General features: G+C 39.9%; 2 protein-coding genes and 1 long non-coding RNA gene across 5 annotated transcripts in view; all 3 read right to left on the bottom strand.

Annotated features, from left to right (window-relative positions):
- Positions 1-882: 882 nt before the first annotated feature.
- Positions 883-10,695, bottom strand: eif4e1c (eukaryotic translation initiation factor 4E family member 1c). Of its 2 annotated transcripts, none has more exons than XM_031305553.2 (7): positions 10,594-10,695; positions 9,113-9,198; positions 5,010-5,105; positions 2,684-2,747; positions 2,391-2,504; positions 2,124-2,263; positions 883-1,994 (listed from the first exon to the last, which is right to left on the bottom strand). In XM_031305553.2, the coding sequence occupies exons 1-7, from the start codon at positions 10,609-10,611 to the stop codon at positions 1,880-1,882; spliced, it is 633 nt and encodes a 210-aa protein (XP_031161413.1). In that variant the 5' UTR covers positions 10,612-10,695; the 3' UTR covers positions 883-1,879. The 2 variants fall into 2 exon arrangements, with proteins under 2 accessions (XP_031161413.1, XP_031161405.1); XM_031305545.2 differs by having other exon boundaries at positions 10,585-10,656.
- Positions 4,459-5,003, bottom strand: LOC116054186. Its single transcript, XR_004106015.1, has 2 exons — positions 4,707-5,003; positions 4,459-4,659 (listed from the first exon to the last, which is right to left on the bottom strand). It is a non-coding gene; the product is annotated as an uncharacterized LOC116054186 (long non-coding RNA).
- Positions 10,696-13,671: 2,976 nt separating the features above from the next.
- Positions 13,672-27,478, bottom strand: part of tet1 (tet methylcytosine dioxygenase 1) — a 30,250-nt gene continuing 16,443 nt past the window's right edge. The window contains exons 3-12 of one of the 2 annotated variants that reach the window (XM_031305374.2): positions 20,419-22,693; positions 19,758-19,848; positions 19,123-19,216; positions 18,552-18,760; positions 18,309-18,459; positions 18,006-18,095; positions 17,702-17,839; positions 17,404-17,580; positions 17,093-17,237; positions 13,672-16,954 (exon numbers count right to left, since the gene is read on the bottom strand). In XM_031305374.2, the coding sequence (XP_031161234.1) occupies positions 15,897-16,954; positions 17,093-17,237; positions 17,404-17,580; positions 17,702-17,839; positions 18,006-18,095; positions 18,309-18,459; positions 18,552-18,760; positions 19,123-19,216; positions 19,758-19,848; positions 20,419-22,693 (4,428 nt within the window). In that variant the 3' untranslated portion in view covers positions 13,672-15,896. The remainder of the gene's footprint in view (positions 16,955-17,092; positions 17,238-17,403; positions 17,581-17,701; positions 17,840-18,005; positions 18,096-18,308; positions 18,460-18,551; positions 18,761-19,122; positions 19,217-19,757; positions 19,849-20,418; positions 22,694-27,478) is intronic. The other variant, XM_031305387.2, reaches the window with a different exon arrangement.

The following is a 27,478-nucleotide window of genomic DNA, read 5'->3' as shown; positions in this document are numbered from 1 at the left end:
TATATATATATATATATATATATATATATATATATAAATATATATATATATAAATATATATATATATAAATATATATAAATATATATATATATAAATATATATATATATAAATATATATATATATAAATATAAATATATATATAAATATATATATATATAAATATAAATATATATATATAATATATATATATATATATATATATATATATATATATATATATATATATATATATATATATATATATATATATATATATAAATAATTTTTTGTGTGCAATTACTTACATGTTAATATAATAAGTTACACTAATAAGGATTTTAGCTTCACATTGAGGTTCTTTGAGCACTTCCACTTAATAAAAAATGACCACTATACTCAGTGAGAAGTCCTGTTATTCTGCTGATACAGCTTTTACTTTATAGCTCTACCAGAAGTTGGAGGACGTTGCAGTACACCATTCAGATAGATTAGTCCCTGTGACGTCACAAGATCCTGTTTGACTGGATGACTGAGTGATAGTCAGAAAATAACAGTACAAGGACAACAGCATATTATTCAACAGGTTACTGATCTAGAAGCATTGAGTACAGTGTTATGTATAGTCATGTACAGTGGTTGTCCGTAAGCTTTCCATTACGTTTTTAGGTGTGGTCAATGTGTGTGAGTCAGAGGACAGCAACTTAAAAGCCCTGAAAAAGTATTTTCTATTTCTCGAGTGATGTGAATACAGTAAGTGCTTTGAATTACATCTCTTGTATCAAAATTGCTCTATAAATAAAAGATTATTATTATTATTTTGTGCCAAAGTTAGAACAGATTGCTAGAAGTAATTAGCAGGTTTGTAAAACCATAAATGTAATGACAAAACAAGACAACGTGGTTCTGGTTTTAATGCAAAGCACTTAACCTTTACTTGAAAGAAGGTAATATACATCCTGGAATTACAGATAGATACATTATCAGCAAAATCATTTCACAATGAGTATCTTTTCTTTGCATTAAACAAGAGAGGAGTGTGACATTATCTACAGTTTTTGTTAGGAAGAAAACAGTGAAAAGCACACCTAATTCTTTCAGCATCTTTACTTTATGGTAAAAAAATTCATCTATATGCAGTACTCTATATAAAAAAAAAACATCTTTCATGGTTGTCTTTCAACTAAGTAATTCAACTGCAATGCATACATTATAAATAAATGTAAGGGGAAGAAAAAAAGTTTAAAAAGTTCTACAAGCAATATTCCACAATTCCAGCATGGCTGAAACAATAAGTGGCCTCAAATCCAAACCATATACTTTGGAGTGCGACCACAGCTTTTACAAACCTTTAAGATACTGTAGATTCTTCAAACAGGTGTGTCTGAAAACCCAACTCATGCGTAACACTTATGGAAAATCAAGTTAAAATTGCCATTAAAAATTGTTCAGTGAAAGGATAAGTTGACTTTCCTCTTTACCTGTGAGGTGAGAAACAGTTTTTGTACTGAGTGAGAACTCAGCATAAGAAAAACGCAAGACTGTATAGTTTTAGTTATTAAGTACTGAAAAAAAACAAAAAAAACTTTTTTCTTAGCCAAGCTAGGGGAGGCCACTGGTATTAATCACAGAACTCTTCAACTCTAAAAAGGAAATAATTTGTATTATCTCGCTCACCTGTTACATTTTGAACCAAATACTCCTTTCTGGCCTCCTCCCTATTTATAACTATCACCCCACTGGTTTCTCATGTTGCAGGAAGCGCCAGCTGTATACACTATGAACAATTCTCTTTTCAATAAAAAGGAAAAGACACTTGACAACTCAAAATTATTATTGTGATGATGCGGTCTGTAATTGTTTAAATCTACAGCAAGATGAAATGGGGGTGGTGGAGTTTTTCAAACGGAGTACATGTTCTTGGTGGTGGACCCACTCTTGCTGGATGTGTCGTCATGCGACTGGTAGCCAATCAAGGCTTTGATGGGGACGCTCAGGCGCTCTTTATAATTTTGCCTGTGGAAAGAAAAACAGTGAGTGCTGTGTCAAGACTAACACTAACTTAGTGTCTCCATCTAGTGGTCAGCTACAGTACTTTCCACCACTTGCGTTATTTCCTGTCGACGATGTGAATTTTCAATTTACCCTATCGTCATGATGGCTTCCCTGTTTTGGCAGTTGCTCGTCCAGATGGCTATTTTGTCGCCTTTAGGTCTGACGTTGACCACAGCTCCACACACATCTTCACTTGCCTCATCAAATGACTCACCGACTAAACACAGGAGCTGCAAAATACACAACACATGACACACTATGAATCATATTTGTTGTATGTTGTTTGTATCATGAATCCCAATCGTTGAGAAGAAATAGGTTTATCGGGGAGCTGCTCCATGAAAACAGTTGTCTTACCGTCTCCATCCAGTAGCGGTCAAGGTCATTGTGTCTCTGTTGCTTATTGAGAGTCATCAACCATCGACCCCCCAGCTTGTTCCTGTCGTCCTCCCACATCGGCTTGATCCCATCCTGACACACAAAGTGAAAACGCTATTAAATCTTAATTAATGGTTTCACTACTATGAATTTGCAATCATAAGTTTAACTCTGCTACTCGAATGAGTCTAATTTTACATGCTGCAAACATCCCAATGGTTGAAAAGGGAAACATTTAAAAAAAAAAAGATTATTATTTTTAAAGGCCTTACCTTAAATAAACAATAATCGCAGCCAAAGCCAAGTTTGCTTGGTTGCTGTATGTGGTTGTATAATCTGTAAGAAACACAGAATAGTGTTGGAAGTACAGTATTCCAACATTTTGACTACAGTGACAGTATGACCTTCATCGGACATAACTCAGATTCATTGGTACAGTGAAGAATTATCTGAATGAGGGATATGGTGTGGAAAACGTCTGCGGTCCTTTAAGTGTTCCGTGTCTCTGGGGATCAGCTGGACGCGGCGGCAAAATCTGCTCTAATTAAGGACATCAGTGATATCACTGGTGTCTAGAAGAACTACAAGCTACTTTAGCTTTGGTAGCTGGGAACACAAAGCCGTTCACAAACTTCTTAGGGGTGCACGATATTGAAAAAAAGTTGATATTGCGGTATCGATAATGAATATTGCGATATCGATATTAATTTACATTTTTAAACATATGTAAAATTACCAAAGTTTTGGGAAAACGCATCAAAATAGATTTATAACAAATAAAACAAGTTTTCTGACTGTCATATTGGACTGGTACAACATGTGTCTACAGAACAGGACATGTTTTACTGGTTGTACAGTATAAAATAAATAAATAAAGAGCATGTCTATAGAACAGGACATGTTCACTCTCTCTTGAGGTCCTTTCTTTTCTTTCGCTTCGGTTTGTCGTCTCTGTCTATTTCTTCACTGATTTATGGTTCTGCGGAGGCTCCACGCAGCTGATGTTTATACTTGTGCTCTGGTGTGTGCGTCGAGCCGGTGTGTGTGTGTGTGTGTGTGTGTGTGGTAGAGCGAGGAAGAAGTGAGAGAGTGACGGCGATTTTCTTTGGAGTGAGTAGAGACTCTAGAGTCATAGTGAGAGAAACGAAGTGTCTCCCCTGTTCTTTCTGACCACGGTGGGAAATCTGGAGCAGGAAAAGTTAACTCTCTCCTTGATTTCATGTTGTTTATGGAGAAGGAGAACCAGGAAATGAGTCGGGGGAAATGCAACGCTACCAAGTGATGTGTATTTTTCGAGAGGTGCATCAAAGAGTATAGACGTAACAAGAGGCGAAACTCAATAGAATGTTGTGCTGCAGCTTGCAATGGAACATTCTATTGAGTGAAGCACCGCCATCTTGGACTGAATGCAACACAACGTTCCATTGAGTTTCGCCACTTGTTGCTTCTATACTCTTTGGGTACATGTTGGGTGGGATGCAACGCTTCACAAATAAAACTAAATATCGCATAATTATTGTGACGCTTTCGGTATATCGTGCAACGTGATATCGCGATAACGATATTGAGTCGATATATCTTGCACCCCTAAAACTTCTATTGTATTACAAATGCGGGATGCAACGCTTCACAAATAAAACAAAATATTGCATAATTATCACGAGACCTTTGGTATAATATCGCGCAACATGATATTGTGATAACGATATTGAGTCGATATATCTTGCACCCCTAAAACTTCTATTGTATTACAAACTAACTAGGGGAGCCGGCATATTTTCAGATCTTACTGTGAATTAAGATTAAAATAAAAAATAAAAACAGATGCTGATTGTTGAAACAGTGGAAAGACTTAACTAAGACAGATTCAGTGAGTTTTATTTTTTTTGTGTCCCATTTGAATAAAGTGTGTTTTATGATGAGTTAACAATGTAACGTTAATTAATCTCGTCGGAGAAAGAGACAAACTTGAATTCAAAAGGTGTACGGTTGTATTTTTCATTTTCTTCTCATTTAGTGAGTTTATTTTGTTAACTAAGAAAGCTAAGAGAGTTTAGCGCTGCTCGCGCAATGCATCCTGGTAAATGTAGGCACAGCTGCCATGGCTCCACAAGCAGGAGAACTCCAACTCAATGGACATCCAAAGTAAAGGTGCCAAATTTCCCCTTTAAACCTGTAAATTCCCTTGTGTTTTACATGTCATATGTGAAAAGGTGCCAGTCGCTTTCCAGTAAAAGTTGTTCTGCTACTTAGGGCATGGTAATATTTAAGAAACTTTAAATATTATAGATGCACATAAAATGAGAAAATAGAGGAAAATGTAAGCATAAACAAAGTTGTTGCATACTCAAGTTGCCCGCATGTTAATTTAATGCACACCACTATTTCAGCGATCTGTGCCCCCATCTGCGTTAGAAATAATTTAATGACCGGCTAATTTCTCTAAATCTTCATAAAAATAAGTGTTTGGCTTCAAGAAATCCCTTCTTATCTTCACGTGTATCACTGAGTAAGACACTTGTTTTTCAATATGCCATTCTTCTGAGGTTTATAAAGTGACAAAAACATAACATTACAGGATTAGTAGAGAAAACTTACGCCCAAAAGTCTTCCACTGTGTCAAACTTGGAAATGAGACGCAAGTTCTCTGTCCAGCTTTTGCTCTTGTCATTTTTGAAATACCACAGGGCCCATCTGAGAGGAAAAAAAACAAGAATCAAAACACTCAGCAAGTAACGGACTGTAGGGAAACTACTAAAGTACAATCACATACATATACACACATATACAGTGAGGAAAATAAGTATTTGAACACCCTGCTATTTTGCAAGTTCTCCCACTTAGAAATCATGGAGGGGTCTGAAATTGTTATTGTATGTGCATGTCCACTGTGAGAGACATAATCTAAAAAGAAAATCCAGAAATCACAATATATGATTTTTTAACTATTTATTTGTATGATACAGCTGCAAATAAGTATTTGAACACCTGTCTATCAGCTAGAATTCTGACCCTCAAAGACCTGTTAGTCTGCCTTTAAAATGTCCACCTCCACTCCATTTATTATCCTAAATTAGATGCACCTGTTTGAGGTCGTTAGCTGCATAAAGACACCTGTCCACCCCATACAATCAGTAAGAATCCAACTACTAACATGGCCAAGACCAAAGAGCTGTCCAAAGACACTAGAGACAAAATTGTACACCTCCACAAGGCTGGAAAGGGCTACGGGGAAATTGCCAAGCAGTTTGGTGAAAAAAGGTCCACTGTTGGAGCAATCATTAGAAAATGGAAGAAGCTAAACATGACTGTCAATCTCCCTTGGACTGGGGCTCCATGCAAGATCTCACCTCGTGGGGTCTCAATGATCCTAAGAAAGGTGAGAAATCAGCCCAGAACTACACGGGAGGAGCTGGTCAATGACCTGAAAAGAGCTGGGACCACCGTTTCCAAGGTTACTGTTGGTAATACACTAAGACGTCATGGTTTGAAATCATGCGTGGCACGGAAGGTTCCCCTGCTTAAACCAGCACATGTCAAGGCCCGTCTTAAGTTTGCCAATGACCATTTGGATGATCCAGAGGAGTCATGGGAGAAAGTCATGTGGTCAGATGAGACCAAAATAGAACTTTTTGGTCATAATTCCACTAACCGTGTTTGGAGGAAGAAGAATGATGAGTACCATCCCAAGAACACCATCCCTACTGTGACGCATGGGGGTGGTAGCATCATGCTTTGGGGGTGTTTTTCTGCACATGGGACAGGGCGACTGCACTGTATTAAGGAGAGGATGACCGGGGCCATGTATTGCGAGATTTTGGGGAACAACCTCCTTCCCTCAGTTAGAGCATTGAAGATGGGTCGAGGCTGGGTCTTCCAACATGACAATGACCCGAAGCACACAGCCAGGATAACCAAGGAGTGGCTCTGTAAGAAGCATATCAAGGTTCTGGCGTGGCCTAGCCAGTCTCCAGACCTAAACCCAATAGAGAATCTTTGGAGGGAGCTCAAACTCCGTGTTTCTCAGCGACAGCCCAGAAACCTGACTGATCTAGAGAAGATCTGTGTGGAGGAGTGGGCCAAAATCCCTCCTGCAGTGTGTGCAAACCTGGTGAAAAACTACAGGAAACGTTTGACCTCTGTAATTGCAAACAAAGGCTACTGTACCAAATATTAACATTGATTTTCTCAGGTGTTCAAATACTTATTTGCAGCTGTATCATACACATAAATAGTTAAAAAAACATCATACATTGTGATTTATGGATTTTTTTTTTTTTAGATTATGTCTCACAGTGGACATGCACCTATGATGACAATTTCAGAGCCCTCCATGATTTCTAAGTGGGAGAACTTTTTTTTTATATATATATATATATATATATATATATGTGTGTGTTTTTAACAGCAAAACAAGAATATTCTTAAATCTCAGTAGTCTGAGGAAATCTCTAAAAAGTAATTTACTGTGAGTACTATTGTATGAAAAACAAAATATCCTTAAGTTAAAGTCCTAATAACAGATATGCACCCTATTTCACAACAGAACAGCTTGTTGGAAAAGCATGCATATCGATGCAAAAGAACAGAGAAAGCTGGCCATCATCAGCACTACAAGTGCAGCCTTTGTTTGTGACAGACGCTGTTATTCTTTCATCTATTCCCAGGAGGGATGGGGCTAGCAGGGGAGCATGAGGGCAATGAGAGGACATTAGCCGAACCCTGCGCTCTCCACCACCCCGAACCACCACCACAACAACAGTAACCATCAACCACACCCATGTGCCATAAACACTGATGTTAATTCACTGAACGAAGACAAATCATTGCATTAAACTGTACTCCTGTCATGTAGAAACTCCACTTGCACACATTATTACACAAGAGTGGTGGAGGGACTAGACAGCATACAAGGGCGGACCAATTAGAAAAGCCTTTAAAATCCTAATTCATTCAACCGTTTCCTCAGGCGTGGGTGGTGGATTGTATTGCCAAACACAGGTGTAGCTATCTTGGCTAACTGTGCTCTTGTTTTGACATAAAGGCACCACAAATGGAGAGACATAAGAATCAGCAGAGTGGCTCAAAGAGGCCTTTTACTGTATGTCAACATTTAATGAATGAGGAATGGTATGAGAACCTTGTTTTATCTAAAATCGTGACACACTAACTAAATGACAGTATTTAAACCTATGTAAATTATTATGTTGCCAACATATGGGCAGATATTAGCTTATTGCAGATAAATTGTTTCAGTGAACGTGTGTGCGTCGTCAATAAGTAACAAGAAATGGTCATTTTGGAGGTTGTGATGCAGTATTAGAAAGCAATAGTTTTAGATAGGTGTTCCTAATACACTGGAAACTGTATTAGGTTTATATTTGTATATAATATATAACACACCAGTCTTACAAAATTCTAATTAATTCAACAAGCCAGGACTTCCTTATAGTGAAGAACAGTTGTGAGGCAAGACGGCAACATCTAGCCCTCTAAATGAGCCGTTTACCATTGACTGTGACAGTGGACGCTTCCAAATACAAAAACCCGACCACAGTTTAAATCAAATCTGAGCGCCTAAAACCAGAATAGCTAGAGCAGCAGATGTGGACAACCTTGACCTCTGAGGCTGGGCTGAACAAGCAGAATGGCCTAGAAGTGACTTACTAAGTGAACTACTCAGCATTTCCTAAACCGACTGTACAATGCTCCTGAATAGCTCGTCACTTCCACAGAACTATGATAACATTTCTAAAAGGACAATAGTGAACAACAATTGCAACACTGACATGCAGATTAGGAAGCAGAACGTTTCATTCTGTACTTCTGATTTAAACCTAAAAACAGCCTCCACTTATGATATATACCTGTAAATTTACCATCATGATTTTCTTGTGACTTTTCTTTGCTTTGGCACTCTTCAACAAAACACAAATATCCACCAGTTGTCAAAAAAATCATTTTACTAAACATGTAATGGTTTAAAAACATTAACACAAAATACCAGTTTACAAGTCAGTCACTGTGGAGAAGCACTTTGACTACTTTCTCTACTCAGCTAGTATCAAAACCAGCAGTACCCAATCATTGTTGGTATTAAGTCTACCTTAAGTTTTACTATTTTAAGGATTGAAAAATCAGTTAATGACCTTCCATTTGCTCTTCAGTGCAAAACTGAATTTATGCAACCTCTCCAAACCACTTAAATGTGTAATTAATATGTACTGCAATAAAAAGACTATTGACCTTATTCTAAAAAGGGGACAATAAACAGTACTAACAATTCAGTTTTACTGCCTTTGACTTTATACAGAGCATACATGGTTTAGACTGAAGAGCCCTCCTCCATGTTGTGTGTTACATTATTAGTTTCCTTCTAGTAATTAGCCTTTGTCCCATTATTTCTGTTATGTTGTGACTATGTGTATATATATTGCAAAAACCTATTTTGGGTCCTTTTTAACAGCAGTAGACCATATGTTATCAAGCAGATGGCTTACAGTATTTATCGCAAAAATGCCATAAAAACTTTTTCATTAATGTCAAAGTTTTGAGGATCCACAAATACTGTTTAAATGACAAATTCTGTATTACAATTAGTGTCTAAATATCAATTAATATCAGAATACTGCAGTCTGTATGAGCACAAGCACCTTTCGGTTGAAATACCCTGTCAAACACAGCAGCTGTTTTATTCTCACCTGTTTTGCAAGGGGTGCTTGATATACTGCTCAGGATTTGCAACGACTTGGCTTTCAGTTGGTGGTTCTACAGTTTCGGGTGCCTTCTGCGGGGACACACACAAACACATATCTTTGAATACAAAAGACATTTATTCATAAATATCTATGTCAGTCTCCTCCCTGTGTGTTCATTGATCGCCACTAAAATGTGCAACATTTGTACAGGTTTTCATGCAAAGCTGAGGTGGCAGATGTATTAATATTTTACTAATCTTGTGATATATTTTTAGTATATAGCCTAAACTATAAGAATGCTCCGAAACCGATACCAGTATCAGAAATGCCTCCGATACTGCATAAAATGCTGGTATTGGTGAGTATGTGGGTCTATGCACCAATCCGATACCACGTAATTTATCACTGAAAATTATATTACTTTAAAGTAGTTTAATCTTTTTCCATTATGACTGTCAAATTAGATAATAAAAGAAAGTTATGACATTCATTCTCTATATGTATTTCATGTATGTAGTTCATGTTTTAAAAAGGGTTTAACCTTAACCAGAGTATACAACAAAGATAGCAATTATATCACATCCATAAGGGGTTAGTAGTATACCGCAGTTAAAAAATCGGTACTCTGTATTGGTCGATTCGAAAGTTCAGGTATCAGGGTATCTGAAAGGAAAAAATCGTTTTGCAACATCTCTATAAACTATTATAAAAAATATCTACCTGATAGGCCATCACATCCACATTATAGTTATTGATTTTTCTCAGGGACCATAGCTATCACACACACTATTAAATATGTTATGAAACATAACGTTACACTGCCAGACTATCGACATGTAAGTTAATGTTATGTGTTAATTTTAAGGTAATGTTAACTCATTGTAGTGTTAATTATTTTACAGTAGTGTGCAGCTCTACAACGTCAAACACTTCTAACCATTATACGTTTACAGCTCACAAAAAACAGCTATCATTTGGTTGGTTAAAAAAAACGTTAATAATCAATTGGTAAAATACACGCTAACGCTACAGTTAGGTAGCTAAGTTAACATAACATCGCTAGCACTAGTTTTAGCAGACATGCTAAGCTAGCTACGAGCTAGCTAGATACACACGTGTCAAGATTGTCAAACATTTAATCAATATTAACATCGTATGAGCATTTAAAAGGTGCTAATAGTTAATTATGATCACCAGGATATTAACTAATATCGAAGTAGATTAAAACAAATCATTGATTGGAGTTTGAATGAACGACGTGCAGTGAGTCCCTCCCTTGCCTTTTATCCATCACATTGCTGTGCATGCTAACTGCTAACTGTGGTCCACATCAGGGAGCCGAAACACAATCATTTCCCAAATATTGGAGATGCCGTTTCAAGGAAGCAGGATTATATAACAAAGTCGCAAGATACAGTGAATATTTAGCTAGTTTTTCCATGAATATTAGTCGATTTTTTTTCAACATCTCTTATCTCTCTTACCGGCTCGGATGTCGCCATCTTGACAGTAGAAATGTTCTGCCTGTTCAGCGCTTCTGCGTCACACTGGTCACACTCCAGCCACTCACACACCTACGGAAGCCACTAAAGTCCAGTTAACTAAAGAAAGGACACAATCAAATTCAATAATTTTGATGTAGATAGATCAAATCTAAGTATAATAGTTATGGAAGCCCATTTTCACCAAGGTCATGAAAAAAATAATTATGAATATATATTATAAAAGTCATTAAATGAGTTAGTAGGCTATTTCAAAAATAGTGAGAACATTTCTCAAAATAATGATCAGCATTTCAAAATAATGACTATATTTTGAGAAAGCTTCTCATTTTTTTCAAAAAGCTTCATATTATTTTGAGATACTAAGTCATTATTTTCAAAAAGCTTCTCATTATTTTGAGATACTAAGTCATTATTTTCAGAAACTCTAATTATTTGGAGATATTATCTCAATATTTTCAGAAACTAAGTCATTATTTTTTAGACTTACAGGATCTTTTTTTTCATCAAATTGGCAGAAATGGGCTTCAATAGATAATGCAGATGCAGGTAGAATTAAAACAAAAATGTATCAAAGCCCCAGAATCACATGGCCCAAGATGCATACAAGGGGCCCATGTTACTGTCTGTATGTGAACATCCTTATTGCACCTATTAATGCGAAAAAGGTGTATTATGATAAATCCTCCCTCATGGTACTGGTCATTTTATTCAGGGAAAAAAAAATGAAAAAGTGAAGTGCATATACAAGTGTCCTTTCCAAATATTTCAGTATTTATATTTCAGGCATTTAAGCATGACAGGTAACTCCACAGAGAAGCTGTGGTATATGTAGAAGGTATTATTTGAATAAGAGAAACAGTGTTTCATTTGTGTAAGAGTGGCAAGTTGGATGGACGCCTGAGCTGTTTTTTGTTGACAGACTAGCCCATCCTCGTGTAATGTCAAATCAAAGCTAGTGTGACAGTACATATCATTGATGATGTACATGGGATTTCTAATTTGCCTGAATCCTCACTATGACTTTTTTGTTTCTCTAGTAGTCCATACATTATTGACCTTTGAATGAATTTACCATAAAGAGTAAGGTTATATAACTCTGTTTAAATTCTTCACAGATTGCCTTCATGGTGTAATTACTTCAACGCCATCACTCCAATGGTAGCTAAATCCAATTTCACTGTCACTCCCTCCCAATTCCTTATAGTTTACTCTATAATGAGCTGTAAATGAGATTTCAGACAGTTATGAATCATTGATTAATGAAAATTCACAAACTACCCAGCAGTAAATACAATCACCAGTTGCAACATTAAATTAATGTTGCAATTGTTGCATCAGTAATTATAATCCATTAGGTATTTTTAGATGGTAATACTTGTGTAATGTACTTATGCACCAGCATTTTGATGGCATTACTTTTACTTGTAATAAAGAGTATGTTTACAATGTGGTATTTTTATTTTTATTTAAAGGTGCAGTAGGTAAGCCTTACGGTAGAGATCCATTTGTCCGACACGACTGAAACGTGGTGTCGCGACGTCATACATCCATGGTTGATGCTCCACGCCCCTGACCGGCAGCTGATTGGACGAACGCGTGTTGTGGGTTTGTCTTCTCGAGAATTTCAACAGAGTGTCATGGCGGCTCGTTGAGAATACGATCTCGTATTTTACGAAAATAGTTCACTGAAACGTGCTTCTGAAAACATTTTAAGTAAGAAATAGACCATGCAGTTGCTGAATCTGTCTTTATTTCAGATCGACAAAGGTCAGTTTAAAAGATTTTCGTCTACTTCTACTGGATAGTTGCGTCGCGTTTAACGGATTCATTTGCATAAAGATGGGCATAGGCCAGCTTTTGGACGCGCAGCATTTTTTCAAATGCAGCGCCGCCTTCCCGGAATGCTTTGCGTGCACGTTGAAGTCGCTTGACGTCACCCATAGGAATAGAGTGGGGCGCGGCACGACAGAAGCGTTGCGCGGTCAAATGGATCTCTACCATTATAAAACTAACTTTCTGTCATATTTGCTGTTCCAGTAGAACTACATGAAGCAGGTAATTAAGAAAAATCCAGCTTCTCTGGCACCACCTACAGCCTGTAGTGCGATTTGCAAAAATCCACAGCTCCCTGTTCAGATGCACCAATCAGGGACAGGGGGGGTGTCTAACTGGGTGTCAGTCACTGCTCATGCACACGCATTCCTTCTCCCTTGTGGGGGGAGGGGCTTAGGAGAGCGTTTTGGGCTCTAGCAGAAAGGGGGGGCAGGGGGGACTGAGAAGTTGTCGATGTTCAAATCTTTTGGCTAAGTCTTCGCAATCCTACCTACGGCACCTTTAAGTAAAAGATCTGAGTACTTCTTGCACCGCTGCTTTCATTAAGTAAGAAAACTGATTGATTCAGTATGATACTTTGACTTGAGCTCGACATTAAGTTTAATTAAACTTAAAAAAATATAGACAAACACCTTTCTTCCACTTGTGTGTTTATGTTCTTCCATGTGTCTTTTTGATTTGTTGTAAGATTCAAAAAGGCCAGTGCAGTTGTGTGAAAATGGTTACATTTATGATTCACATTCTCTTTAAATTTCACTAAACTCCTGAAGCACTCTTGTTTGTTGAAGTTATTAAATTATTCATCTCAGTCAGCAGTAAATGATTTTCTTACATCTTCAATGCCATTTGAGAGGAGAAAAAAAACATAAATCATATTACCAGTTCTGGCAACAAAAACAAAGTACAAAAACAAGTAGTGATTCATCCCCAGACCGAGATAAAGAGGACTCTAAATGACTTAACTGAAATTCCACAGCAGTGAGTCATACAGTATGCCAGTGTGGGAAATTTAGAGAGAAAAAAGTTTTTTTGGCTTTTTTTAAATGAAAATGAACTCATAAAATGTGTTGTGTTAATAACTAACACGATGCAAGTGTTTAGAAAATAAATGCTTAAAAAAACCCTTACATATAACTTAACAGTTAACTGTCCAAGGTTGTATCTTCATCTTTATCACACACATACGCATGCACACACAACAAATCAAGACAGAGGAAATATTGATCAGGTCCAAAATATAAATATGACTTTATTTCACAATCCAAAAAAGAGATCAGACTTCCATATAAGGAAAGCTAAATTTAGTCTCTTCTCAAGTCTAAACTGGATATATTTTGAGCAACGTACAGTAATTCAGTTTCAAAATAAACAAGATCATCTTTGTCTAAACACCATTAACAGTACAGTAAAAACAAAATGGTTCACATTCATATTTACACATTTTCTACTAATAAAAGTTTTTTTTCAGATTTTTCAATGCTGGTGCTAGTTGTTAGTTCCTCGTTGATACAAAGACTTTCATGGTGGACTGAGAACGTGCCCCACAGTAAATCAAAAGAAACTTTACAACTGTAACTTTGTTATGTTGTGTTAAAACATGTTAAATCAAGTGATTTAAAAACAGTTTACATTCATTTTATTTTGTGTGTATGACGCGATTTTTGCAGTTTGGTTATCCGTGGAAGACATTTGAACTCTAAATGGACATCTGCACAATAAGTTGCTTTTTACTTGAAAAACATCATGATCAATGATGGACATACCAACGCATCTCAGTCTGTCAGCCAGTAATCATCCAGAAAAATTCTACAACTACTAAGGTATTGATTCATATACCAGATCAGTGTGTGCTGAGTTTTATAAAAGCACCATGCCATCACTGTACAGTATATAACCAGATCAAATCAATGCATGTATCTTGACATCTTTTGCTATTAGCACCAAAAGGAAACATTATACCACCAGTGTTAGTGTGAATATCAGTGAAAGGTCTTTTATCGGTTGTGCTGAAATGTCATTGATGAGTTCTTAAAATGAGGAGCTTCTCATTCATGTGTAATACAAAATAAAGATCATGATTTAGCAAGAGTTGACACCAACCCTAGACCCTGTATAAAAAAAACTGTAAACGCTCTTCACAAGGGTCGAGCACCTTTGAGTGGGGATTGTCTGAGTGGGATCTGATGTTTGAGTGGTTGACCAACAAAAGCACAGAGAAGGAAAAAGAAGAAATAGTTTGATTATTCAGGATCGGCTGACACAATTTTGTTTTCAAATTCTGAGAATGGACATTAAAACTAGTAATATTCTGTTGACATATCTGACACTTCTTCGTCTTATTAGCACCATCAAAATGTACAGTACGTTTTTGAAATCCTATAGTCACACTTGTGCCCTGTGAAAGATTTTTTAAATTCCTATTTTTCAGAAGATGAACATAAGTTAAGAGCCATCAATGCTAAGCACTTCATTGTTGCAGCATTTCATGATTCCTCATTGTGCTAAGTTTTGAATTGCATGAGATATGTATGCCATTTTCAATCAAATGGATGAAAATCAAATAAATGCAGAAATACTGTAAAAATAAAACCGTGTTCATGCTAGACTGTCATATATATATATCTCTATCTGTACATACATATTCAGGCCTATGGATTGGGACCTTTTTCAAGTTAGGTTTAGGGAAATAAAAAAGTGCTTCTTAATATGCCATACATATCTGTGAATAAAAGACAAACCATCCAGACAAAAATTAAAAAAATTAACAAAACAACAAACCGAAGAAGTACATTTCTTTCATTGACTGCCAACAGAAGTCAGAGGCAGCAGAAGGAAAAGCACAATGCTACAAGTGACAATCTATAGTAAATATATGCACAATATTAGTCTTATTTTATACATTATGTGATGTAATGAGTTTAACAGAGGTTACGGTGAGAATGGCACCAACGTAAAAGCCAATGAGATTCATCTTATAAAAAGCGAACTATGGGCTGAAATAAAGAGCATAGTCCTACTGTACAACATCAATTCTGAGTGTCAACACATAATGCAGGTTATCGTAGAAATCTTGCAGTAAACAGGCTTACACCAGGAATTAAATAGAAATCGTTATGATCAGAATAAATAATCAATGCTTTTTTGTTCTTAATCATGTATATAAAACCAGTTTAAAAATCTTTAAAATGCTTCAAAGCACCATCTCTTTACAATAAAAACACAGAAACTCACAGTTAAGAAGCCAACAAACTTTGGTCTTCCTCATCACTTTGAAGGCAGAGACGAAGAAGGGCAAAGTCAACAAACAGATACTAGAAAAGCACAATGACAACGACGTAAAAATGAGAGTCGCAGTTTGAAGTTGATTGAGGTAAGGCAGAAGTACAGGGAGTAGGAGTTTTCTGTGTGTGTGTGTGTGTGTGTGTGTGTGTTTGTGTAAAACATGTTGACTAAGTCCAGCGATTGTAAGGGCCCGTCACTTGGGTAAGAGCATAAGGGGACACGGTGACGACACCATCCCTCGGGAGAGTCCACGCTAGCCGTGTGGGGACATTCATCATCCTCCTGGTCTCCTCTGCCTCCTCCCCAGTTTCCTCCTCTAGTTCCACACCTCCAGCTCTGGTGCCATTCTTCCCAACACATTTGCTCGGGCAGTCCTCCATCCTTAACCTTTCTGCCTCCTCCTCCTCCCGTTCCCGTTCCCGCTTGGCCATTTTGGCATCCCACATAGCCATCCCGTGGCCTGGTTCATTTAGAGATTTGTGCTGGTAGAAGACCAGGGAGATGCGGGTCGGGTGGCTGCGGTTTGGCCTGAGGATAGGGGTGGTGGCATGAAGCTCCCGCCGTGCACACTCTATCAGGATGGAGCCGTGTGACGGTGCCACGGCGACTCCGCCTATATCACGGTCCAGGAAGTTGTGTTCGCTGTCTGACCACACCTCTTCCTGCTTAACTTCCTCAGGTTCAAGCGGGGGAGCTTGTGGGGGAAGGGGGAGAGATGAGAGCGGAGGGAGACCATGACCTCTGACCTCTGCTGCGACATCTCCTGCAGCCCTGTGGAGTCCATTGAGCCTGCTGAAGAGGCCCTCAGAGGTAGGTCTGGGGGAGAAGGAGGAGGGAGGAGGAGCACTCCCACTGGGGGAGAGTCTGTGCAGAGGAGAGCAGTGCACCGTGTTGGGCTCAGTTTTAAAAGTATGGGAGTAGTCAATAAGGGCATTATGTGGAGTTATACGAACACTCTGATCACCAGACGCTGGAGAATAACCATTCACAGTCTCACTTACTGTCTTATAATTAAGAGCTGAGCCATTCTGTCCAAACTGCAGGCCAGGCAGGCCATGGTAGTTGGGGGAGATGACCTCCTTCTGTGGGGTGAGCCCTGCACTCAGAGTGGGGTAGCTGCTGGTGCTCTGGTTGTAAGTGCTGGGTTGAATCCTCTCTGGTGGGTACCTTCCAACGCTGGCAGGTCTGGGTGGTAGACTATATGAGCTGTAGAAGCCCTGTGGCTCTGTTTTAGACGTAGAAAATATGCATATATATATATATAACACTGATGTAATCATCAAAAAACATTTATACTTTCAGACCTCAACATTTTACTTTTTAAAGCAGATTAACAACATGACTAGAGACTTGGATTTACTACCTTTGTTGGGGGTTTCGCTTTTTACTTTCCCAGGAGTGAGAGGAGTCAGGCCGAGCTTCTTCTCCATTTTCTCTGCTTGAGCCCTCAGACGAGCTTCTTGCCTAATCTTACGGGCTGATTTCACTGGCTCAGCCAGTAGACGCACCTGATAAATACAAAGAATCTATGATTTAAAACGCGATACATGTTTAGAATTTTATTTTGAATTTTTGCGACAAAGGACTCAAACCACTGACGTTGATAATAATAAATAACACTTATGATAAACATAACAATAATAAATAGCAAAAGCTGCTTTCCTGTTCACTCACCTCTCGAGGAAAAGCAGACAGAACTTGCAAAGCACCACTTCGGATCTTGGCCCACTGGCCCTCAACCTGACCAAACTCATCCCTATCAGAGATCTTGTAAAGTGGCAGAACATGGAGCTGCTCATCTTCTGGTATGTTACGCACTGCACGGTTATCTTCCTTGGTTAAAGTGCACACCTAAAAAAGGACATCAACAAAAGGTAAGTTGTTCAACCAAACAGTACCAATCAATACTTTAAGGAGGTAGACACATGATATAGAAGTAGATAGCATGGTGTCACACTTGTAGCTTGCTTACCACAGTGCTGCCATTATTCATGTTGTGAGTGTCCTTGTGAGCGTGGGCACAGAAATCCACACAGGCTGTTACCCCAGAAAAAGGACGTCCCTCCCTCCCACCCAGCCGACAGTCACTCCCTGCCGCCTCATTTTCCACCTATGAGAGGTGAAAGGATAGATAGAAGTGTTTGGTTTGGGGTGAAGTAGTTTGAGAACAAAGAGAAGAAAATTAAAATCACTTCTATTGGAATTCTATTAACTAGTAGCCTAAGAAAGCTCAGGATCATCAGAGGCAAGTGTGGCAGCTGTTTAATGTTTCATACCTGGTTTTGGAAGGCCTCAGGAGCCAATCTTTTGTAGAGTGGTGCGAGGTCAGTGGCGAGACTGTGAAGGTTGTTCTCTATCTTCTCCTCCTAAAAGTAATAGACAGATTTACGAGTTTTGGGGTGAATAACAGCTGATTGAAAAAAAATACAGGTTTAATTGTCATAGCCAACATAAGCCACTAGAAAGCAAATGTTTGACAAAATATCCTCTTACATCACTATAACAACAGGTAAAACAACTATGAGAGATTATAACAGATGATTTCTTCTAGGATTTCTGGAAGATGACCACTCCCTCACCTCCTCCCGGTAGTCTCCAAGCAGGCGAAACTTGCGGGGCACTTTGCTGCGGGCAAACTTACAGCCATTGAAGTACATACTCCAGGAGCAGCCAAAGGAAAATGAAGCTCCACAGGTGTCTGGGTCCAAACCCTGGCATGCACATGTACGACTGTGGAGATGGAGTGGCGGGAGGAAGATAAAAAATCGAACAAAAACTGGGAAGAAATAGTGTCATTGCAAAACAAAGGAAGAGGTACTCACTCTTCATTGAGGGCACAGCGACGGCTGGTGGGGGAGCCGTATTTAAAGAGGGTCTGTGTAAGATCCTGGTAGAGATTGTCCGCCACCGGCCGAGGGATTCCCTCCCACGCCAGGATGAGGATCACCAACACGGCAGTGTCACAGTAGTGCCCTGGCCTCCGGCGGACCAAACACAGCAGCTTCTCCTGTTCACTGTCACGCCGGATCACCTGTCAGATGATTGTCACACAAAAAACAAGCAGATGAATGACAGCACTGTAACAGACAAATAACAATATATTTTTTTAAATATCACAAAATTATGTAACCCTATGGGTTAAGATGGTCATGTTTAGGTGTAAAGCCTCGACATGTTTATGTTTAGGGATGAAGGTGGAAATTATTATATTTAGGTTATGGTTGAATGGTTGGGGGAAGGAAAGGGTTTGTTGTGATAAGGGTAAGGGTAAGAATCTGAGAGTGACTTCCGTCTCTGCCCCTACTATGGTGGGATCCACAAGAACACTTCAATACACAGAAGACATATTCAGGACATTTAAGTAACTACCATAGAGAAGCACCAGCCACCTACCCATTTAGCTATTGGACACCCCTGGGAGCTCTTGCCTTCTTTCCCAGTGTAAACAACAACTTCCACCCTTACTGCATTTCCTTTGGCACCGTATCTGTAACACACATACGTTTGTGCTATTGACCACAGAGCACATATCACTGACAACACATACTGTATTAAACAGCATTACATTGCTATCCATACCTTAGGGCAACTGACATTACATACATCCAATCAATAAAATGCACAGACTGTAGAGATCTGTTAATATACTCCAATGCACAGCACATTAGCCCACACTGTTTAGTACAAAATAAATACCCAAATTGCTTTGATTAGAAATACATTTTTCATCGAATAGAATTACATTGTTTCAGTTAAATGTGGTTGTCAGATGGACTGTGATGGACCTCAAGATGTTTTAAACAGGCTGACATCTTGGTTTATGGGCCCCTTGTCTCAGCTCTAGGGGTTTCCTGTTTCAACATGTTGTGTTTATCTGAGACAGAGGGTACCCGTGTTGAGCTAGCTCAGCAATGCTTCCTTTTAACGACAGACTCTTTTTTTTTTTTTACTAGAACGCTCTCAGCATGTTTGGTAGAAAACACATCCGCATATACACAGTGTAAACAGAGTGGTAGTAGTCACTCTACCTGTTCTCCATCAGTTCTCTCACTGCAGGAACACTAGGTCCTGCTCCAAGGTGAGTATAGTAAGGGCCTTCCTCCTTTTCAATGAAATGATCTGTTGGAAAAAAACAAAAAACAAGATCTATTTAATATCATAGCAACTTTACAGAGTATAACTATCCTTCAAATACTGATATGATGCTGGTATATGTTTGAGAAAAACTCTGATGCCCTTGATTAAGGAGACTGATTAATGTAAATGCCATATACACAGTAAATGTAGCTGGATCTCAGTTCAGGGGCCACCACCTTGGATGTCTGAATTTCAAGACCAGTTTATAAAGGGTCAACATAGCATCCCAAAGCCTTCTCCAAATATGGCATAGAAATGCAGCCTCCTTTTGCTCGAATTGGCCCTTGAATTAGGACACAGCTTGTGTGCGTGTGTGTGTGTGTGTGTGTGTGTGTGTGTGTGTGTGTGTGTGTGTGTGCGTGTGTGTGTACGTGTGTGTGTTGGCATCAGAGAGAGAGAAACCAAAGACATTAGTTTGAGGACTGCCGTTTTACTCAAAAAGCAAACTTTTAGGGTAGATTTAGTCACAAAGTGGAATATATCAAATGTGACACCAATGCAGATGCGACACACTTATCTTCCTCTGAAAGGTGTTAGGTAGCACCAACTCACCCACGCATTGACAGGATGGAAGATCAGCCATTTTTTTGGAAGGTGTATTGAGCAAGTTCTTGGTAGGGGTATCCAGAAAACTCATAGGAGACTCCAGAAAGCTGTTGATGCTGTTCTTGGATGGAGTTGATTCTGCAGAGTGGGCCAGATCCCCATCAGTAGCTGTGGACAGGACAGTGACAGGTCCTGCCCTTTCCAGCTTGTAGTAGCCCTGCTGGCTCGGAGGTGGGGACTGCCGAGCCCCTGAGAAGCCATTAGCCAGACCATGATGACCAGTGTTGTAGCTGAGGAAAGTGGTATTGGCTGGGCTGGTGTTAGGATCAGCATCGTGCTGCAGCCCACCACAGGGCTGCGCTACCTGAGATAACAAATGCTTTTCACACTCCTGCCCTGGTCCTGCATCATGACCATTGCATGGATTGTGTTGGTGGAGTGGACCATTTGAAAGTGACCATAGATGGTTTTCTTGACCACGAGTATGGTTGATCCTTGTGAGAGTGTTGTAGTTCTGAGTCTGCGGCCTTAACAGGGCTGTATTGTGTGCGTTACTGTGATGGATGAGTTGCCTCCTATCCTCCTGAGCCTCAGCCAAGTATCTCTTCAAGTCAATTTGAGCCTGAGGCAGAAACAGGTTCCTCTTGTGGGATTTCCCCTGCGGTTGATTCTTCTGGCCTCTGCTCCTGTGGGCCGTCTCTCCATTTGGCATGCGTTTTGAGAGGGGGGTCCTGCAGTTGGTTCTCTCATTAGGTCCATCACTTTTCTTCTTCCTGGGCTTGATAGGCGTAGCTCTTGTTTTTTTCACAATGGGCTTTTTCTGACTGGGGGGTAGCTGGGAGTTGTAGTTGTATTTGATGGCTGACACAGGTGTTCCTTTCAGAGGGTTGTTCCTTGACTGCTGGTTGTGTCGAGACTGGATGATGAAGGCCAGGTCTGCCAGCTGAGCTGCCACCTCCTCCTCCTCTCTGTTTCTCCTCACTTTAGCAACAACCCTGTCTCTGTCTTCCCCAAACAACCGTTCATGATCTTTACTGAAATTCATGTCACTGGGATCTTTATAGGTGCATTCCGACTTGATGACATGAGAACCAAAGCCTGGCTCTGTCCTCCTGCAGGGTGCTTTATCACTGTCTGAGCTGGCTTCTAAAAGATACTGCAGAGACAGCTTTGTGTTCGAGCTCAGCCCCTGAGAGCACTGGGTAACATTCCCTTGTCTGGCCACAGGAGGGTGTATGACTGACGTCTGGTGCAGTGGTGAGCTAATGACCGAGACTTTGTTGTAGCGGATAGCTGCTGTGGGTTTGGCTTCTTGCAGGTTTGTATTTGTATCAGAGGTTGAAAATGGGGCAGCAGTAGAAATGGGATGTTCACACTTACTTTCAACTTTAATGGACCCTGGGGTGCTTTGAGGTATAGCTGCCAGTTGGGTCAAGGCCTCAATTGCAATAGCCTGATCAAAACTAAGATTTCTTCTCTCTGCCAAAGTCTGCACGCTTGGTTGCAAGACACTTGGAGGAGGTTCACTTTTGATAGGCTGGGGAGTCCTTTGCAGGCTAATAGGAGTGCTTTTCTGACACAAGTCATTTTTTAAGTCCTCTGGCTCTTTTTTGACAAAGTGCAAATCTGGTGGCTCTGTTTTGATGGAGCAAAGAATGGAAGAACGTGAGCTGAAAAGTTTCTCCTCCAGTCCCTTCCTCTCTGTGACAGAAAGACACACCACGGCCGCCAGCGTGGACAGTGGGTCTTCGCAGACCTCATCTTCATCACTCAGCTGTGTGGTGGCCTGTTCAGTGATCCACATCCACGGCTCCTCGAGTTTGATCTTCTTTAGTGGAACTGACATGTCGTCTGGAGGAGTCTTGGGTCCATCCTGAGGGCAATCTTTAGGGATTGCAGTTATTATAGTCCTTTGAGGCTCAGATGCAATCGTAGTCCTTTTATATGCAGACTTCCGATCAGAGTGTGACCCAGTGGTCATATTAGCACCGTTGGGTTTTGTCAGGTTCTCAGCAGAACCATTCTGAAAAGTCACAGAAGAGCATAAGTGTTGGTGAAGTGCAATGCTGGTCAGCTCCAGCCCTGGCTCTCTTTTAACAAGTGCCAGCCGTCCGCCTTGGTCCGAGGCCAGGTTGTGGGTGAGCAAGTGGGTGATAAGGGGAGCTTGTTTATGAAGTATGTGGCCTTCCTCCCCCTCATCCTCCTCTGTTGCCGTGTGGGTGTCATCCATCTGTGTCTTGCCTTTGCCATTTACTGAACCACTTTCTGGAACCACCTGAGACAGAGATATATATATATATATATATATATATATATATATATATATATATATATATAGAGAGAGAGAGAGAGAGAGAGAGAGAGAGGGAGAGAGAGAGAGAGAGAGAGGTGACTCAACAAGCTCTGGCAGTATACAGTGATTCAGCTTGTTCTAAACAGTCACGGCACACAGCACAACAGATTGCCTCCCAGCATGGCATAAGCATCTGCTGCAGCCACTATTGAGGCTGTGGAAAATATTATGACATATGAAAACAAAGAATCTACTCTCTATAAATATTGCCGAAACCGATCTCTAAAAAAAAGCAAATAAAAAGTTAAACTGAGCTAGTTCACAGTTGAGGCTTCAATCAGGAATAGATTCCTGCATGAGCTGTAAGGTAGCTGAGAGCCAACAAGTAAACATTTAGAGTCACGCATAGTTCATGATTCCGTCACTACTATTGGATCACTGAGGGCATGTGTTCAACGTGCAAGTACATGATGTGTTTGTGCCGGGTTTGTAGGTGTGTTCCTGGGCATGTGGCATGTGTATGCAAGCACATGTAATCATTAACACAGCAGCCCTGCCATGTTAACCCCTGTGAATTGTTAAGTGAATAATTAACCTACTCAGGGTCTTATCCAGACACAGTGCAGCTTGACCCATTGGCTAAGACGGATTCTGACTGCCTGCGGAGTTACGGCCATTTTAAACTAAATCATAGTAATAACGCCGTAAACAGGAATAACATCCAATGATTTAGAAGGAAATTTAGGGGGAAATAGAAGTTAAGGCAGTTTTATCAAAGCTTTGACGACGATCCTTTGGCCAGAATATTGTAGTTTACAGGTTATCTTAGAAACTAAAAGGGCACAAAGCCAAATCATTCTAATAGAAATATAGCTTATATACAGTGTTTCTACAACTGAATCTGTAAAAGCCTTCTTTATTTTTCATCATCTTGAGTAAGCATATGATCAACTGAAGTAAAGCTGCTTCTTATTTTAGGATTTAACCCCACATCACTAGTCTACTTGCCTATTACAGAACTAAAGCCTCAGCTGACAAAAGGATTTTTAACTCGTTTGCAGGAGCTGGAGGATATGTGTGAATTACTATGCGCTGTGTTTATTGTATGTGTATGTGTATGTCTGTGTGTGTCTTTGTGTGTGTGTGTGTGTGTGTGTGTGTGTGTGTGTGTGTGAGGCATCCCATTTTCCCTCTAATGAACTAGCGCAACTGCAGGGTAGCTGGAAATTTGTTCTTTATCACTGTTTACCTGGCATAAACACCCATTAAACGCCATCATTGCCGCAGTTTTAATGCATTTTACAGCAGGAGATGTGCACTCCAAGCTGACAGATCAAGCAACAGTACTTCAATATAAACCAGACTCCTATGAACCCACAGACCAAGCAGAAACACTTTATCAGTTACATGTGCTCTATTCAACTTTGTTCTCTCTATTTCCATCAAACATGGGGGCTGGGGTTGGTCCACTTAAAAGGTTCTGAGACATCCTGGATAAAATGGTAACAGTTTGTTTGACTTCCAAGCGCGTACAGTGAAAACAGAGTTGAGCCTTGTGACATCCCACATGTTATAGCTGCTGAGCAAGGTCATTTATGAGGAAGAAGGCATTGAAAAATAAGAGATGAAGAGTTGGTTAAACTACTTTCTCAAAATCCTTTATTTAGCATGGAAATTGGTATACAATATATTTAGTTTTATTACATATCATATTATTAATCTTTATTTGTATACTGACTGAATCTCAACCTAGACTGTATTTCTGATAAGGAGATTTGACCCCCAGAAGCTGCTGTGTGAATTGTGTTGCATTTAGTGTTTGATTGCAAATGTGCAAGCAAAAGAGAGCGAAAACCAAGATTGTGTAGTCAAGGAAAGAGAGTGAAGAGAGCAAAAAAAGCAGTATGTGTTCAAGCTGTTAATACAATTGAAGCCAATGTCATTGGAAAAAATGTGTACATCTTTATTTATATCTACTGCAGTGATTTCCAGTCTGGTTTATGAAAATCCATAAAACATGCTGTATCTGATAAAAGCCCTTGTTCTTAGACTATGCGGGACAGGCACTGGTCAACCTGGTGTTTACCACTGATGGCTGAGATAGCTTAAAATGTTTCTCAAATTTAACTCCATTGTTGCTGTGCTGGAAATATTTCAACATGGCACCACTTTGTGCCTGTTCTTGGCTGGTTATCCACAGGAATTCAAGGCACAGTGCCAAAAGCTTTATTAAAACAATGTTAAAGAGGTGTAGGGAGGATTTGACTTTAGGTAGAGGTCGTTTGACAATGCAAGGGAGAGTTTCAGTGACTATAGATATATTCATGGTTGATAAAATGCTGAGATCACACATTATTAGTATGGTGGAAGCGATTTATTACCATGTTTTTTCACTGATGTGATATTCCTAATCCCTCTCTGATCCATTGCCCTTTTCCACAGTCCACTACACTCTCCGTGACTGTCAGGACTGTTCCGTACTACTAGAAACACGCTGCTGATGCAACAGATAGCTGGAGTTCAGCAACAGCCGTTGCAACAGGGTGCGATACCAGCTCCACAAAGCATGTGGAAATGAGCCACCGCAACGTCCAAATGTAGAAAGAAAAGCAAGTGAGAGAAAGAGGGAAAAAGATGGGGAGCAGGGAGAGAGTGGAGAAAGGCAGTGTGTCTGTCACAATAAACTGCTTTCAATGACAAAGCAGCTCTGGCCGGCTTCCAGCACTGCACCAGACACACGCGTGTCTCTATGCATGTGAATGCATGTGCATCCAATTGTGCATGCAAGTGTTCATGATCCAAAGCTGACATCAAAGTACAGCCTCTGTTTTTAATTATGTTGCATTTAGCCTTGTGATAACAAAAAGCCTAATGCAGGATGTAAATGCAGAGTCATGTGCTCTCATTTAGCCGCTGGGTCTCTGGAGAGAGCTGGGTCTGTGATGTGTTAGGGCTGTGTCTTTGTATTGTGCTTGTTGTGTCTACCTCAGGGTGTCTAAAGTCACTCATATGTTACTGTACTGTTTTAACACAGTCTTCTTCTTTTCTGTTAGACAAACACAAACCGACTGCTGTGCCTGTCAAAGCTTTGAAAATCAACAAAACATATGTTAGAGTAGCTAAGGGTGATAGCTTTACACACAAACACGTTCAGAAACCGACCTTAGCAACAGAAGTGTAACCATTGCTTGAATCCTAACAACCCTCTCTCTCTCTCTCTCTCTCTCTCTCTCTCTCTGGGTCTCCAAGGAAGTTCAAAGGAGTGTGTATATATTCTTCACTCAACAACACAGACATACAAACACACTCATATACATATAAACAAGTCTATTCCAATAAAAAAGAGTGTTCCAAATTCATGAAATAAATAATAAGTAACTTTCAGCTGTTGTTCACTTTGTGGCTGTGCAGAAATCATACAACGTTAGGATCTTCACCTTACAGTGCTCTTAGAAATGATACACAGAAGAATTATACACAGTAAAAGCATGCTTACTTCCTGGCTGAGAGTGTAAGTATAGTGTTAGTAGTGGTTTATGTGTGTTTCTCTGTGCACGTGAGAATTTCCTTCATTCATTGAGTGAGTGTTTCCTGTCTGTGCTAAACTCAATGTCACATAATCAACACTACATTAAAAAGAAAACAGTGACATTGGACCTTATAGATGGCAATAAACCTAATGAACGGGCTCCTGGTACACCAGTATGAATTAGAGCTTAATAAACTATCAAATTATACAGATTAAGACAACATCAGCAACAGAAGGACCTTTCCTACAAACCACACATTAATAATGTTGTCACTACTGCAGCCAAACTAGTATAGCCTGTCAAAATTAAGTTACGACCCACGGCTTAACAAGCACTTCACTTCTCTGCTAAGCAGTCAGATAACAGCAGGTCCAGAAACATGGCTGTCAAAACCACTGCTAGAAAGAAAAGGGGAAGCAAAGGGGCTCTTCATACATTATAACGGCTAAAAAAGCCATGCAACAGGAAAAGAGAAGAGGGGTGTCTGCTACCGTGGAAACTGACCTCTTTATTGCTGACTTTGTTGTTACATCCTTTAAACCCACATGGAAAAGACAAGCCAAACACTCACACACAGAAGCCCGGTTCTCAGTCATTCAGTAGGAACATAACAACACCAGCTTCCAAATAAAGCGCTCCAATCAGCTAAATCCAGGGTGGCAAAGGGAGAGAAAACGGAGGATAACCTATAGATGAGCTCCATTGTAGCTGACCCATCTGCAGCGAGACAATAGACCCTAGGGTGAACACTCCGGTTGCCTTTACCTTGTCTGTCCTCGGAGGAAGCCCTTCAGGTTTAGGGCAGCATATCCCTAAAAGATATTGGTGGCCATCTTGCTTTGCCTTCTTTCAGCCTCAAAAGAGAACGCTGGCTACAGTAGCCGTGTGCAGGGCAAGCTCCTGGGTGTCATGAGTAGGGTGACTGTGAGCCACTGGAGAAAAGTGCTGCTACAGCAGACACGCACACACTCGCCGCATGCACACAGATATATAGACACACACATACGGGATGCCTTTTGCAGACGCAGACAGAGCCTCATCAGCCAATGGCGTGAGGACCTTAGCGGCTTGTAAATTATCTTCCATGCCTAGACTCTCCTAAACAAAGGATCCCCTATGTGGGCTTTTTACTCCAGCCCTACACACATGGATTGGTGGCAAGCTGTGGAACGGATACTGCACACATGCTGGATCTGGATCACAGAAAAACAACTCCACCACCGCTGAGATATTAAACTCTGAA

This window comes from Sander lucioperca, chromosome 15 (genome assembly GCF_008315115.2).
Source record: "Sander lucioperca isolate FBNREF2018 chromosome 15, SLUC_FBN_1.2, whole genome shotgun sequence".
In the NCBI taxonomy this organism is placed as follows: Eukaryota; Metazoa; Chordata; class Actinopteri; order Perciformes; family Percidae; genus Sander; species Sander lucioperca.
Note: the sequence above shows the minus strand (reverse complement) of the source record. Positions and strands in the feature narration are given on the sequence as shown.

Excerpts from the sequence above, each read along its gene's own strand:
- eif4e1c (XM_031305545.2), bottom strand. The coding sequence starts at position 10,611 with ATGGCGACATCCGAGCCGGTAAGAGAG. Across the intron at positions 5,106-9,112 it reads AAGCACCCCTTGCAAAACAG|ATGGGCCCTGTGGTATTTCA; the intron begins GTGAGAATAAAA and ends TTTTCCTCTCAG. Across the intron at positions 1,995-2,123 it reads GAAGCCATCATGACGATAGG|GCAAAATTATAAAGAGCGCC; the intron begins GTAAATTGAAAA and ends TTCTTTCCACAG.